The sequence below is a fragment of the Pygocentrus nattereri genome, chromosome 1, assembly GCF_015220715.1.
Source record: "Pygocentrus nattereri isolate fPygNat1 chromosome 1, fPygNat1.pri, whole genome shotgun sequence".
Lineage (NCBI taxonomy): Eukaryota > Metazoa > Chordata > Actinopteri > Characiformes > Serrasalmidae > Pygocentrus > Pygocentrus nattereri.
Window position 1 is genome coordinate 47810249 of NC_051211.1, and position 16890 is coordinate 47827138.

At 39.6% G+C, this 16890-nt stretch overlaps 1 protein-coding gene across 2 annotated transcripts in view; it reads right to left on the reverse strand.

The window, feature by feature from the left end:
- Window positions 1-5041: 5041 nt before the first annotated feature.
- kcnd2 (potassium voltage-gated channel, Shal-related subfamily, member 2) overlaps window positions 5042-16890 on the reverse strand; it is a 205116-nt gene continuing 193267 nt past the window's right edge. For both annotated transcript variants that reach the window (XM_037538398.1, XM_037538387.1), the window contains 2 exons: window positions 11391-11632; window positions 5042-7962 (listed from right to left, as the gene is read on the reverse strand). In XM_037538398.1, the coding sequence (XP_037394295.1) occupies window positions 7782-7962; window positions 11391-11632 (423 nt within the window). In that variant the 3' untranslated portion in view covers window positions 5042-7781. The remainder of the gene's footprint in view (window positions 7963-11390; window positions 11633-16890) is intronic.

The following is a 16890-nucleotide window of genomic DNA, read 5'->3' on the forward strand; positions in this document are numbered from 1 at the left end:
AAGTAAAATGATAAATACCAAGAGATGTAGAGCTTTAATTAAACGCTAAGTTAAAGGTGAGCACTGAGCTTAACTGTCTAATAAAAGGTGAATTGAGCTCCATAGTTTAGAAGCACAATAATTGAACAAGTCTCTTCATGTTTTCGGTATTTTACAGAAGGTGTTTGTTGAAGGTCAGTATCTGCAGATCTAAGATCACCTGCTGGAACATAAACAGACAGACACTCTGTGATGTAAGTGGTGCTTTAAGGTCATTTAGAGCCTTAAAAACCAGTATCAGAACTTTATAATCTATCCTCAATGATACAGGTAGCCAGTGCAGTTCTTTCAAAACAGATGTGAAGTGATCTCTCTTTTTTATTGTTGTTAGGGTGCTGATGCATTTTGCATGAGTTGCAAGGGATGGATTGGATTCAATTTTCAATTTATAGTTTCAAATTTCGATGTATAGTTTTCTTAGAAATTCCAGTAAGAAGATCATTACAGTGATCAACTCTGCTTATAAGTGCATTAACAAGTCTCTCTGCATCACTCTGAGACAGAGTTTCATTGACTAGTGATACTTTAGCTTTACATGTGAACTATAGCGAATGTTAGCTAGAATTAGGCAACTTGTTCAGCCATCTTGCTGTAGATGAGTTTGTATGCGAGATTTGCAGCTTGGCAGTAAATGGAAACTTTGTTCTTAAGTGGGGCATTTTCCCTGATTTTCCAAACATGTAAGGTGTTTGTTGTAATTGCATTAAGCCACATCAAGCTTTCCCCCTATACTGTGAATGAAGAGAAAAAAAAGTTTAACATCAAATGATTGCTTTCTTTGGATAACAGTTCTATTCTTTCAGCATGACACAGCATTTATAACCAGTAAGATATGAGAGAGGTTTGGGTTTTCTGAGCTTGTTGTTTTAGTGTAATAAGCCATGTTAAGCTTTTTTTCCCCATGTGGTTTAGTCTTCTCACTTTTTCACAGCCTTTCAGCCACTTGTTTCAAATGACAATCTGAGCATTGCTTAATAATGATGTCCACTTGTGTTAAAGTGCATCTCAGCACTCTGAGGCCATAAATCGGACTGACAGCCTTCAGCCGTTATACCGCTGGGTCAGCTTGCTTCTGAAACATCTTGTAAATGGCTTGACAAGCAGCTCTCCAGATTTCTTGCCAAGCACCATCTGTACATGCAGCAAAGCCTGCTTTCATACTCTAGTGCAGAGACTGGGGAATGGATTTCTGCAGAACACACTGTTTATACATGCAGGATTCCAGAGGTGTTATGCTTAAATGCTACTGGATGGAAACAGCGGTGAAATCTTTGGACCCTCTCCAGGCATACCTGAGACATCCTATGCCAAAGAAACAATTTTCACAAAGGGACCTGCAGATGAGACCTGACCTGCAGAAATGCCATACACCACTGAAATAAAGCTATGAATAAAACATTGTTAAGTGAGCAAGTGAGAGCAGGAAGGAGAGAGAGGGACCTGACCTCTGCATGCCTTGCACACAAATACATTCTTCTGTAGCAACTGTTGCAAGAGTGAACATGATTTTTAGAATGGTGAAAAAATTCCATTCAACATAATGTTCACCTTTAAAAAGATGGATCTTTAGTTGTTTAGTAAAGGGAATAACTCTGTTTACAACCAGGAATTCTATATAGAACCATTGTTTGCGTAGTGGGATTGTTCTTCAGATTGATGGAGGATGTGTTCCATATGGTTCTATACAACTTGACATCGTAACAATAGAACAACGCTTTTTGTTGCTATGTAGAACTACTTTTGAATAGATTCTAGATAGAACCATATACAGCACATTCTCCATCAGTCTGAAGAACCATGCAAAGAATCAGTTGAGCATGCAAATGGATCTAAACTCATGTTTCTAAACAGAACAGTTCCCTTTACTAAAGAACCCTTTAAGAACCATATTTTTAGAAAGGGTTCCTTATACTAAAGCAATCTAATTAGCCCACAATGTTTGCATACTTATAGTTTGGTCATATATTCTGGTGGATGTCACATCCAGTCAGCATTTTTTTGTTGCCTGAACAGAGAATTTGGACAATTTGGATTTTAAATATTAATTTTAGCTAGTACAATATACCTTTAAAAAAGCTAATTATCTATGTTTTGCAATTATACAACATTTTGAACAAAGCAAAAATCTGTCATATATTCTGTTATAACAGTATATTCAGTATTTTTGTCTAACTCTGCATACATGTTTGCTAAAATCACCAACAATTACATTAGCAGCATCTAGTTTGTCAAGCAGTGAATATTAATATGGTGCTGTTTACAAGGCAACATGACACCTACATAAGCTTGTCATGACAACTGACATAAGCCTACAAAAATTTTTATAAATGTTTATTCTAATATGTTCTTTATGTTTATCTGTCACAAAGGCTACCTTTTCAAACTTTGAGCGAAATTGGCAGTAGTAACCTTTATAGTGATTGACGCCTACTGACATAAGCATTTATAAGTATTTGTGTAGTTTTTAATAAGTATTTATATAGTATACTATGTCAGTTGTCATGGCAAGCTTTTGTAGGTGAAATGTAGCCTTATGAACAGTACCCTACTAGAAAGTATTACCAAATAATTTAGTACATCCTCAACAGAGAACACACTTTTTGCATATTTTAATGCACTATTACGTCCTATTTTATAAAATGAACCTATTAGGGGAAAACTACAAGATTAAATGTGGCCTGTGCAAAAGCATTGGCACATATTATTTGTTATGTTTCATTATATCAGCAAAAAATAAGAATTGTGCACATCATATTGCATAAAGGCATATTTAGGCTTGTTCCCTGTAGACCTTATGCATATGACCGTGTGTAGAACCAGCAGGCTGACGCAAAGGACTGTTGGGGTGCTGAAATCTCTGTAGTTCTTCCGTTCTCGTTGCTCTTTTTTTCTCCTTTCATCACTCAGCACCATGAAGGATGTGATTTATGAAAGACAGAGGCGTGCAGCACAGCACTCAGACCAGCTTACAAAAGACACAGTGTTCCCACTCTTGTTGCGGTCATCCTGCACTCGTCTTCGGACCATCCTCCCATTCAGGACCGGGATGTGTGTCTGTGTGTGTGAGTGAAAGGCAGACAGAGAGATTTATCAGCAGTTTCCACTGTGACGTTGTATGTTGGTGCATCACAACGTCAGAGAGTCCTTGTGCGAGGATGTGAACGGAGAGGCACAAATCTCACCAGGGTGTGTGTTTGTGTACTTCTCACACAGGCTGTGTGTGACCTCACACCCACTGATGGCTTCCCTCCTCCCCTCATCCCTTCCTGGAGTGCATCAGCAAACAGTAAAATGAACCAGTGCAGGAAATAAAACCATTAACCTTTCAACTCTGTAAAAATAGCCAGGCCAGAAATAGACAGCTGTGGCCTGTAGCTGTAGAAAATCTGCATGAATTTCCTCACTGTTCATCCTCCCCCAGCTCTCTCTCTCTCATTCTCCTTCATGTACCACCTCTTCGCACTCACCTCAAAACATTTCAATTATGTACTGTCTGATGGGAAATATGCTAATCTGGATCCCCACTGTTCGCCCAGTTTGATACCATCATCATCCCTCCATCCCACTATGCTCCTACCCAAACCCCACTACACCTCAGCCTCCTCCCTCTATCCCAGAGCACAAAGGAGACACGAAGTGGACATGAGGTGTAGATGAGTTCCATCAAGGTCTTCATCAAGGAGAACACCAAACAGGCCAGGTTTACCAGCTGTCCTGTTCGACGTTATCAAGGTGGAGTTCCTCGGGTAGCGTGTTACTGTGAAAGAGATCACAGATGAGATGAGTCGACTTGAACAGCGTACATCAAAGCACCATCAGAGAAAAGGTCACATTGATTTGTCCTTTTGATCTGAGCAGCCTGTAGAAATCCTGCTTCCACACGATTTGCATACTTCACTAAAATGGAAAAAATATGATGCTTTGATTGATCATGCCTCAAATGCGTACATCAAATCTATGCTGGTCTAAATGGGTAACACTTCATTTAGTCCCTTACAGATGCTTTGAAGGGAAATCCACTGACTTTTGGTATAATTAAATGCACTGTAAAAAAATGGCTCGTCAGCTAAAAAAAAATATTTCATGTAGTAACAAGCAACTGAACTAGTTTTATTCCACTCAAAACATTACTTTAATTGAAATAATTATTTATTCAATATATTTACTTGGTTAAATAAAAGTAAGTAATTTACTTGTTACCAGATGTATTTTTTAAAGGAGAACTAATGAGCCATTTTAACAGTGTGATTAAGATGTAAAGAAAGTCAATAAGAGTGGTTTGATGTGAAGAAAAAAAAAAGTACCAAATCCAAGCTGTTCACAGTGGTGGTGATAGGAACCGGAATGCTCCAAGAAGGTCCAGGAGCGGGTCCTGCAGTTTTCAGCTATAGCATCATAAGATCTACCTATTTGTTTCCTCTTAAATTTATGTGGGAAATAATGTCAACCCCCAAGGTTCACCTAAACCAGCCAACTCAAAGAGCCGACACATCACTCCTATCAGCATCACATATAAAGACTCAGAAGATGTGGCTATATCACAGTTGAGCGGGAACGTTTCACCGTAAAAAGCCATTTCACTCTCACTAGTTCATCTCAGTGATGAACTTCTGCAAATATTTTGAAATGGTTGTGGCCTTTAATTGTTAACAAACACTTGATTGTCAGTAGTGTTAGTCTTAGGTTTAGGATTAGGGTTGGGTTTTGGGTTTGATTTAATAGAATATATTACATTCAGCTTATCTAACTCATCTTAACTGGTAGAGAGTGTGTTCAGTGTAATGCTCGCTCTACCATTTAGGCATCATCTTTGTGCTGAGAGGCTTTCGGGAAGCCCAGCCCAGTTGTAATAATAATGGTAGGTGACCTCTGAGCTGATGACAGCATCTGTAAATCATCAAATGATTTACTCTTTATGCAACAACGGCTGACATGGAGAATGAAACTTACCAAAGACCAAAACGTTCTCCCTCTACAAAGCCAAGACACAACAAAACAGCCATGTTTTATCTGTATTTTTTACTGGGACAATGATTTATTCTATTTATTCATAGACACTGCACCGGACTAAACAATTGAATTGTCATTTTTTTCATAGCTTTTCGATGAGTCATATATTGTAATATGTCTATAACACAAGCTGTAACAAATTCAGATGAACTCCGCGCCGTCCTCCTGCTCATTTCTCAAATTCGCGTCATCTCACAAACAGGAAGTGGGTTTTTCCCACTCTGAGTCAGAAGGCCTCCCTTGAGCCCGAGACGGACATGGCGGTCGTTTCCTTGACCCATCAGCGAAGGGCCTCTGCCATCACATGCAATCATGTTTGTCGTCCACTTTGGAACAGAAAAAAAGAAAAGAGAAAAAAACCAAAGGTACAGTTTGTCGTTCCTGGAGCACCGGGACTCGAGAGCGTGATGCAGGGCTGGCGGTCCGTGATGGTGACGATAAAACTCAGATAAATATTTACTACACCAAAGAACAAATTTACAACACAGGTGCACTAGCAACAGTCTCTTTCAGAGTTTTTTCCCCTTTTTTCTCTTTTGTACAACCGAAATAACATTTAGAATATATAATCAACACCGTTTGATTTTGAAAAATATGTGTGATTCTATTCCCCCCTGAATATCCCCTTTAATACAAAGCGTATCTTTACAAAAAGAACCTTGTTGCATAAGTCACATGGTCAAGCAATGGGGGAGGGGTTTGAGCAGAAGGCGGGCAGTGGTGGGTGTGTGTGTGTGTGTGTGTGTGTGTGTGTGTATACATATTCAAGCCTTCTCTACACAGTAAATCATTCTGACATCAGTGAAAACGACATAAAAAATTATCCTTTGATATTATATGCTAATTTCTCGCTAATTCAAGACAGAGAGAGAGTGTGTGGAGAGAGAAGGGATAGAGAGATATGACTAATTCATCTCTCTGACTCAGAGGGGGCTTTGTGAATACATTTGCTTTGATATTCGGCAGTGAGTAGGAGTGGGGGCCACAGTGCTGATAAAATAATCCGCCGTATAGTGATAAGCCCACGAAGTGTTGATCCTATTACTGAGCCAATTAGGTCACAACACGTCTAACATTCTGTCCTCGTGCCTGAGCTCTGCTTAAAGAGCCAGTCCAGCCTAAAATTAGGATGTATGATATTATTTGTCATCATCATTAATTATCATCATCTTTAACCGCTTAGTCCAGACAAGGTTGCGGTTGTTATTTGTCATGTTATGTGACATTATTAAGGGCGACATCTCATCCCCCAGCCTTATTGGTTTCACAACAGATTGTGTTTTCATCCATCTGTGTTCTCTTACTACAATACCCTACATGCACTGCGTACATATGCTCTACAATCATTAGGCAACCCTCTCCCATGGTGCTAGACATTCTGAATGTGAGCATAGCCACTGATGTATAGGCTACTAAATACAGAAGTGATATCTGGCCCCCTTTTGTATATTTGGCTCCCTTTTGCAGTAGCCACATCTTCAAGATACATCTCCTAGTCTTTAAACTGGTCGAAAGCTCTAGAGACTGCTGGAGCACTGCTGTAGGAGGTCAGTAGGCATGTTTGGCCGGAGTGATCCAAGGTATCATAGTGGTACACTAAGAAAAGACACAAACTAAAAGCACATCAGGGTACGGTGGCCTGGCTGGTCCATAACCCAGTGGTCTTTAGAACATCATGCACGTTTTGCACATTGAAAAAAAAAAAATCTTTCACAGTATATTTAAAACGTCTGACAGTAAAAATGGAATGACTGACATATTTCCTTGAAGAAAAGAAGGAAAGTGGCAACACTCTCAAAGAAGCAGTGGCTTCATTGTCCACTGATTTTGTATGGAAGGCCACACTACCTGGTCGTGCTGTTTGAAGTATATTATCAATGATCCACTTAATGCTATTAGGCCAGGTCTCAAGAGACAACTAAACTGAGAGAGACAGAATGAAAGAGAGAGAGATAGAAAAAGTGAGAGAGAGTGTTTCCTGTTCACAAAATCTAATTTTAATAAGTGTTTAATAATTGTACTTTCAGAGCAGTGTGGGTGGAATAAAGAGGAAAGGACTGCTGATTAATGAGGTTTAACCAGGCATGGTGTTAACAAATAAAATACGAGCACACACGCTGTCGGAAAAGAACAAACCCTTATTGCTCATGCCAAAACTCGAAAGGAGACACAGACTTACGAATGCAGAACATGCAGAAGGTTAGTCTTAAACGCACACTCACACACTCGGAATCCCTCTGGAACTGAAAGACCTCAGCTTTACTCATAGTATCAAAAGTAGCTCTGTTGGAGCAAATCTCTCTAAAAGCACGATAATAGCCTAGAAAGTAGGACCCCCCCCAAACAAAAAAACACCCAAATGCACACCCGACACCAAGATACAGCCCCCCAAAAAACATTCGCCTCGCTCTCTCCACCACCAAGCTTAAGACAACAAATGTGAAGACACACAATACTCAAAAAACCATAGTAATTTGTAACAAGCGTGGTCATTTTTTTCATTTGAATCCCCCTCTGTGAGTAGAAGCCTGGGGGGCTTACGTTGGCGGCCTTTGCAGCCTGATCCATAAGCGGAGCTGATGCCCCAGTGCAGAGAAAGCTGGGCTTTGGGCAGGAGTTGAAATAAAGGGTCAAAGCCGTGGCCTCCCTCTGCGTTGCGGGGGAGGGCTTCCCGCCAATCCCCTCCCTGGCCAGCGTCCATCCGCCGAATAAAAAAAGGGGGCATACAAGGTCTATAGTGCTGACACTCGAACGATGTTACTTTGCAAGAAGTCAGGTGAGCTGGCCGAGTCTCCACCCTCGGGTGTGGTCACGGGTGGAGTGGGCATGCTGATGATGGCCGCCGTGATGTAGGGTTGCTGCTCCGAGTTCAGTGGCACAGTCTCCTCAAACTTGGCGTTCAGACTGGAGCGACTGCAGAAGGGGAGAAAAAGAGAAAGAGAAAGAGTGGGAGAGAGAGTGAGATTCTCCCAGCTGTCCATTAGACCACACAGGCAAGTGGGTGCCACAGCTGGAGCATTTGCAACATTCCAGCAGAATGAGTCACGGAAACACTGCTCCGCTTCCTCATACCGACTCCATCCGCAAAGCTAATGTTTATGGCTAAGCCTTGTTTAGTCATGGTGCTGTTGTTGACCTGCACTATCATCCTCTTTATGAGACACTTACATATACTTCCATTCACTAGCCGCTTTATTAGAAACACTTGCCTTATAGGTTCACTATAAAATCAGTCTGCTGATCTGCTGATGCACAATTTGTATTAGTCATCCTCTAGCTCTTCATCACTTTCGGACCACAGAGCTGCTCAAGCCCTGCCTATATAGTGTAGCTTGAGACTTAAAAATGGGTTAATATCCCACCTAGGGGTGGGTGATATGTCAAAAATATAACAATCTATCACAATAGATTATGATACAGTATTTTCACAGTATACAATATGTACCATGATATTTCCTTTTTTTGGGTTGATGAGTGAAATAGACAAAAAAGAACCAGTAATGTTTAAAGATTTAAAGATTATTATTATAAAAACCATGAATTTAAAATGATTACTATAGAAACCATGAATATAATGATTTTTTATGCAACATTTCACAGATTGCATCTCATTAATTCCAATTATACCAGCCTAATTACAACTGCATGTGTAAATATAATTACAAAACATAATTAATATTATTAAATTATGACACATGCAGCTGGCTAGTGTTCTTTAAGTTCTGATGATATCCACAATATGCTCAAAAAGATATACTATGAGGTGATTATATCATGATAACAATAACATATATCCATATTGCCCACCCCTAATCCTAGCTGTGCTAGGCAGCTTGATAGTATCTGCTAACTTGTGTCTACTTAAGTAACTAGATAAGCATCCTTTGCAATCAGTGACACAAATCAAACTGTATTTATTTACCAACTTCCAGTGTATTGTACTGCATCAGTGCAGTACAATACATGACAATCAGTACTTAATGAGCACTGAATTAAGTATTGATTGTAATGCATTGTACTGCACTCATGTATTGTATTGTATTGTATTGCACTGTGTATTGTATTTTATTGTATTGTAGTGTAATTGTAGTGTACTGTATTGTATTGCACTGTTCCGTGTTCAACTCGGTTCCTTTTCTCTCAGTTTCAACAGTGACATTTTGTTTTTAGCAGTCTCTGAGCTCAAGACAGGCTCTTTCTAACCTATTGGTAACTAGGAAAGATACTTTCTCTAGAAAGACAAAGCACTTCTTGTAAGTCGCTCTGCATAAGAGCGTCTGCTAAATGCTGTAAATGTAAAATGTAAATCCTTAGCTTTCAATGTCACAAACAATATTTATTTACCAACTTCCAGCGCTCTGGCAATTTCTCTCCAAACTGTTTCTATTTTGTTATTATTCTTGTAATATTTACTGGAAGGGTCAGAAAGATCCCTCCAGTCCCTCCTTGCAGAAATATTATAGATAAAAATATTACATCGTGGTGAAAAAAAACCTTCCTCTTCTTTTTTTCCTCATTCATTTTGAGGTGGAATGGCAAAGAAATGCGACACATCAAAACTAGAAAGGAGTTGATAATGCATCACACTCTGCTGCTTGCTGCTGACGAAGCTTCATTAATAATTGGAGTTATAATTTCGATTATGTCGTCATTCACTTGTGTCGCTTTCTGATACGACAAGGTGTTAATTTGACTTCCTGCTGCTGTTGGCTGCTTTTGTACTTCGGCAGAAAGATCCGTTTTGCCGTAGTTGCTAAAATGTGCTGTTAAAGTGAGTTAATTTTGCATTTCTATTGTTGAATTAGAATTTTGTTTACACTAAACCATTGAGTGTTTACCTCAACCTTACCTTATCAAACCTATATTTTTTCCAAATTAAAACAGTTACTTTAGGCCGTTTTTATGGAGATGAGTAAAGGCTTTGTTCCTCCATTAGGCTGGAGTTGTTGCTCACTGACTTTGGTTTGGTTTGTTAACACATTTATTTCCAGTTGCTGTGGTGTTCTCTCCAGCTGTCAGAGTCTAACCTGTTTCTGCAAGTCTCTAGTGGCTGTTGGCTCTGTGTGTGTGAAATGTTGTGACTCTGGGCTGAGTTGCTAGTGAGCAGTGAGGGGTGAAAGGGGAGAAAAACAATTCACACTTCTCCACAAAGACATGGTGAGATAAAATGGATAGTGCAATACCCGAGGAATCTCCAAAACAGGCAGAAATGGCATGATATGGCTACCGTGAAAAAGGGTAAAATTCTTTCTGGTCAACAGTGGTCTTATGGTCAGAAACTGACAGTGCTGGGAAAAGTATTAGCCCCATCTTGATTTCTTCTATTTTTGCTGATTTGACACTCTTAATTGCTTCAGATGTTAAAACAAAAGAAAGAACACAGGCAAAAATGGAATACATGGGAGAGTTGCAAGGCTCTGCTAACCAAGAGGAACAGAAAGGATTGTCTCATATTTGGCAAAACTCCTTCATAACCTCCCAAAAGCTATAACATGAGGAACAGAATAATGTTCTGTGTACTGATGACTCAAAAAGAACCTGTTTGGAAGATCCTGTTACATCTGGAGTAAATCTAACCCAGCATTCCACAATAAGGACATCACCAACAGTAAAACATGGTGGTGGTAGTGTTAAAGTGTGAGGATGCTTTTCTGCTTCAAAGTCATGAGTTCTGCTCTCTACCAGAGAATATTTAGAAATCAGTCCATGTTCTGAAGCTTATGTGCAATTGACTTATGCAGCCAGATAAGTCCACTTCTGAATGGCTTAAGAGAAACAAAATTAAAGTTTCTAAATTAAGTCAAAGTCCTTCCTTGGACCTTCCTTGGAAAAACTTGGTATTTTTGATCATCATTTACGTTTTTTGCTTATTCAGTCCCTAGGGACTTCACAGACTGGAATACAGCAAGCAAATTTTGATTGATCACCTGTACTGGACTGAAAGAGTAATTCTTCTCACCTTGATTACAGAAGCCGACACACAAACACACTGACTGAATAAGCTCTAGCTCACTCAGACAATCTGTATTATAAACACTCAAAGATTTGAGAATGTGGGAAGCTGGATACACCCCTGGCTTTCTGACTCAACTCTATTTAGTCAAGTGCCTTAACATCATCTCCAGCAGCGAGTGTGTGTGCGTGCGCTGTTGTGTTTGTTTGTGTGTTTCCATGTCTCTGCTGGAGTAGTTGTTGAAGAGGGCACATCTGCTGATGGCTGACCTGCTGGCAATGTTGGCGTAATGCCCAAATTAAATGCAGAATTATGCGTGTCTGTGTGTGACAGCGAGGCTGCCTCTGTTGAGGAGCTCCAGCCTGCTGCTCAGGGCCTGTACGTGTACCTGTTGCTGAGCGGCCTCTCCCTGATCTGGATGGTGCTGAGCTCCTGCACGCTGCCCCGGCGGCCGGCGGTCATGTTGGAGTTAGGGACGTTGAAGCTCTTGCGCTTGTTTCGGCGTGAGCAGCAGGAGGTGAGGCCATGAGGAGAGGAGGAGACGGAGGAGGAGCGTGAGGTGGACGGCTTCACCATTGACACCTCCATACAACTCGTCTCGTATGTTTGCTCATCCACAAACTCGTGATTCTAGAGAGAGAGAGAGAGAGAGAGACAGAGACACAGAAAGAGAAAAAGAGAGCGAAAGTGGATGGGAGAGAAAAAGAGAAAGGCAGAGAGAGAGATAGAAAGAGAGAGGAAGAAAAGATAGAGAAAGAGAGATGTGGGAGAGAGAGAAAAAGAGAATGAGAGAGAGAGACAGAGAGGGGAGAAAAACAAGAGAAAAAGAGAGAGAGAGGGGGACAGGAGAAAAGGAATGAGAAAGACATAAGGAGAGGGATTGAAAGAGAGAGATAATTAGAAATAGAGAGGACAAAGAGAGAGAGGAGAGAGGGATATATTGTGGCAGAAAAAGAGACAAAGTAGGGAAAGGGAAAGAAAGAGAGGATGGAAAGAGAGAGAGAGAGAGAGAGAGAGAGAGAGAGAGAGAGAGAGAGAGAGAGAGAGAGAAAGAGAGTAGGAGAGGGACATAGTCTCCAGAGTAGGAGAAAGGACATGAAATACAGATGATAGAGAGGAAGAGAAAGATTGGGAGTGAGAGAAAGAGATAACAAAAGAGAGAAGACATAGAGAAAGGAGGGGGGAGAAAGAGAGAGAGAGACAGAGAGAGAAAAAAAGAGCAGAGAGAGAAAGAAAGGATGGAAAGAGAGAGAGAGATTGGGAGCAAAAAAGATAACAAGAGAGAGAAGATGTGGAGAGAGAGGAAAGACAGAGAGAGAGAGTTGAGTAGATGTCTCTGCTCCTGTACACATTTAATTACTCAGAGTGTCTGAGGGAACATGACTGTATCTAAACAACACAGCATCACTCACAGCTCAGTTTCTATTAGAAAAACCAGCAAACCAGCAATACGTGCACTATGTGTTATTCTATTGTCTTTACTGCTGTCTTTCTTCTGTCTCCTTTCCTGATTTGACTTTTTTTTAATGGATGTTAAAGGGAGCTACTGCCAGGACAAACTGATGTCTTACTTGGCTAAAAAAAGGCACTTTTGATGGTTTTCATTCATAAAAAAGATTTAACCCTAAGAATTCACAGTTATTGTCAGAGATACAAAAATATGGTGCCATTTCATATGCATTATTTCAATCTTCTCTCATTGACACAAGCCTCTGCTTTGCTGTTCAGCAAAAAGATTTGGAGTCAACACAATATTTATGTTCATATGGCAACACTTTAGCACAGGGTGACATTTTAAAGCCCTTGCGATGCTCCTATTAAGCATTATAAAGCCAGTTGTTAGTAACTGGCTTTTCATTACTGCTTAATAACTAGACTGTTCCAGAACAATTTTATTGTGTGTTACATGTCATAATCTTTAAAGATCATATATTAATAAGAAGAGTTCCACTGTATGTTTTGCTTATACAATCTGATGAGATGCAATCTAACAGGTATTATCTAGAACCTCTGTTAATGAGCACAGGCCATGCAGGCCAGGCATTCAGAAGTTGTAGTACATGTTAACTAGACATTTTCTCTTAAGAACAGGAGGCATGTTTGTCTTTATTTAGAGTTATGTTGTGATTTCTTATTGAGGTTTTAACAGGAATTGAAACCAAAAAAACACTTCAAAGCCTCAATGCTTAAGGAAAGACATTATTAATATGTATAATATAATGTAAAATTGTTCTGCAAAATGCTTAACCTTTTAAATGGCCAGGGCTCACCAGCAGGCCAAAGGTTTTACTGCACAGTTCTATGACCTAAGAATAACTCAGCTACTTTGCTTTGTAGTCCACATTATCACTGAATAATAAGCCTTAGTATGTTACAAGCCTGGGATTTTGATGAGTCAATTCAATCTAGTTACTGCTTATTAAGTAGTAATAGTCAACCACTTAATCATCAGCTACCAGCTTAATAAGCATTAAAAGTATTCAAAGTTCATTACTAGCATAATAATAAACAATTTTATCATGATAAATTATAAGTGCTGTACTTAATAAAGAAGTAATGCCAGGTAATTACTAGCTACTGTCTTAATAAGCATTACAAGTGCTTTAGAAAATGCTCAAGCTATTCCAGCTGCTTAATAAATTAGTAATGAACAACTAGTTAAGTTACTGACTTAATGAGGGTGGAGGCTTACTAACATTATTACAAAGAGGGCATTATAACACACACTAATAATTACCAGCTATTGATTTGACAAGGCACAATAAGAGCATTATAAAGAAAAGTTAACATACTCTTATAATTACAGTAAACTGACTTGATAAGGCTTAATAAGAGCATTATAAAGGTATTATAACACACTTTTATTTACCAGCTACTGACTTTATAAGGCTTAGTAAGAGCATTATGAGGGCAGTATAACACACTTTTATTTACCAGCTACTGACTTTCTAAAGCTTAATAAGAGAGTTAAAAATGCATTATAACATACAATTTCTTTTTTCTGTACGAGTTCTCTAGAAAATCCTTAATCCACCCTAGTTCTTGCTTAATGAATGACTTATAAGTAGCCAGTTAATAACCAGCTATTGGATTGATAAGCATCATAAGTGCTTGGAAAATGCTTAATCCACCCTAATTGCTGCTTAGTAAAGTAGCATTAAATAGCCAGTTGACAATTAACTACTGGCTTGATAAGGCTTAATAAGAGCATTATTATGCCCCTCCCCTATAATAAAGGGTTACCGAATAAATATTTTATCATGATAATTTGAAGAAAGTTGATGAAAAACCTTGCTTTATGAAATGAAAAGCATCCCTCACATTTCTGCCATGTTTTTGTCATTTTTAATCTCATAAGAAAAATACTTGTAAGTAAACTGAATGTAAATGTGCATTATTATGTAACAAATCTCATGATTAATTATGATATTTAATTATGTAATGTATGTGAAACAAATGTATAGCAAAGCTGCACTGGTAGCTCTAGACATCTAACGGTCAAAGATGTCAACAGGCTCTCCAGCACAAAAAGCAACACTATCAATAAACCATCATAACTCATGCTTGTCATGTTCTTTTGGACCACCCTCCTCATCTGCTCGAAGGCAACTAACACGGTGAACTACTGACACCAGCTACTGAATGCAGCGCAAATCTGCCTGAGACAAACAAACCCTGTCTGTAAAAGAAACATCAAGCAGGCTTGTCAGTAATCCGACCCAGCCTAAATGGAGATCACAGAAAGTCCCCGAGCTCCGATGCGCTGTTGCTTTGGCCCCGTCCCAAATGAGCCTCCAGTGCTTCAGCAGTACCCTCAGCAGGATGGAGGAATTTTCCATTCAGACATCTTGAGCAGTGCCCCAGATAAGGAAGAGCGGGTCACGGCCTGTGTTGCAGCGAGTCTGGCTGGCAGAGGGAGACACTAACTGTCATTTTCTTGGCAGCAGCCTCCTAACAAGGTCTCCCGAGACGGAGCGTTCATTTACGGCTGCGGGAGCCAAGCGTGCTTTAGACTAAAACAAACACAGACGGGCCTTGCGTTTTGTTAATGCGACGTGTGAAAGGTTTCTGATGATATTTAAGGAAACACTGTTGCCTGTTTGGATGAAGTCATATATGGGGAATAAAACGAATGCAACTCGACAGCAGTTATAAATGATGAGTGCGAGTAATGTTCATCGCAGACAGAGGTATTATCTCAAGGACTTGCCATTGGCTAAGTGGAAATAAAAAAGAATACTGTGGGAACAGCTGCCAGTTTCATACTGGGTCAATCCATCAATCCAGAATAAACAAGTCTCATGCCAAAGGAAAAGCAGAGAGAAAAAGAGGGACAGATTAAGAGAAAGACTTAGGAAAAGAATGAGACTTAAAAGGCTTAAAAAAAGAAGGAGATTATATCCTATGCTTTTGCTTTAGTAGCAGTGGGCATCACAGTCCTTTTCAAAGATTCATAATCATTTGACTCAGCTCACTGAACTGATTCATTCCTTTTGATTCATTCACTGAATCGTTCAGTGTTTCAGGAGCGTGGAATAGCACATGGTGTAATCGATGAACCGCTACAATAAACTACCACAGTTACGTAAACTACAGTAGCTATATGTACTGATTAAACTGCACCTCAGTAAAAAGCACTTCCTGTATGTTCATTTTTACAGAGGCTTGTAGGACACTCGATAAATAAATACGTTAGCCCAAAAACTCTTACTTTGACTGCCGAAATAGCCTAGCATTTTAACAAAGGATATTCAGACATACACAAAAATCATAACCAACACATAGACCTGTATAGACTATCGTTTGTTATTAGTAGCGTTTATTGCTCCTTATAATAACAGGAGCGATAGAAAGGCACAGATCATTCCAATATTTTTTGGGTGCATGCCCAGGGGCCTATGGCACTATGGGGCACCCATTAGCTATTATGCTAAAATCTGATGCCTCGTGAACTTTACTAATGCCACATTACTAATTGCCATTTTGTTACAGTTGATCACAATCCTGATGCTCTCCATGTCTTTCTTGAATGACTGAGTAATTTTTTTATCTTCTATTCACTGCTTAGCAAGCGTTCCAGTAACCACCACTGCCATGGTCAAGGAGCGCAGGGTGAGAAACAATGCGTTTGGAATATGTTTTGTTTGGCAACTTGCTATTGTCTTTATGCAACCAGGGCAAGTCAACGCAGTTCTCCATCACATTCCAATCACTGCTCTCTGTATTGCACTGGAGCTCCCAGGTATGGAGTAATCAAAAATGATTTGGAGTAGAATTTTAGTTTAGAGTTCATTGTTTAGAGTTAGTGTTAGTATAAAGCTTGGGCTTTTAGTTCAACTCATTGTGAGGTATTGCTTCTTTCGTAGAGGTACTGAGCGGTCCGTTTCTGTATTGTTATATCCTGGTTCTGACTTATTTTCCTGTACTTCGACTTTGCCTTTTTGCCTGACCCCTTTTGGACTGTTTACCTAAAGGGACTGTTTGGACTGGTTTTTGTCTGTTTTGGATCTGACCTGTGCCTGTTTACTGACCACGATTTTGGATCATGACTCATTCTGTAGCGTTACAATGTGTTTATTTTCACAAAATAACAAAACGTCATTTCCCCAAATTTTGCACATGACTGTAACTTCATAGCTTGGATTCTGAATTTGTGTATAATGCAGGAATAACAGCACAGGCACAAATCGGAATTCTATTTGTGTAACTGCAGCCAAAGTAAACAGACAAATCCTATCAAGGCATGATGTGGGTTAATGTAAATGGGCTCTCAGCTGCCACAAATGAACAAATCTTTTTGTTACTGTATGCATAACCCAGTTCTGTACGCTATAACTGTGTGGCTTTCTTCTAGACCAGAGGTATATACAGACTAGAGTTGTTTCAAA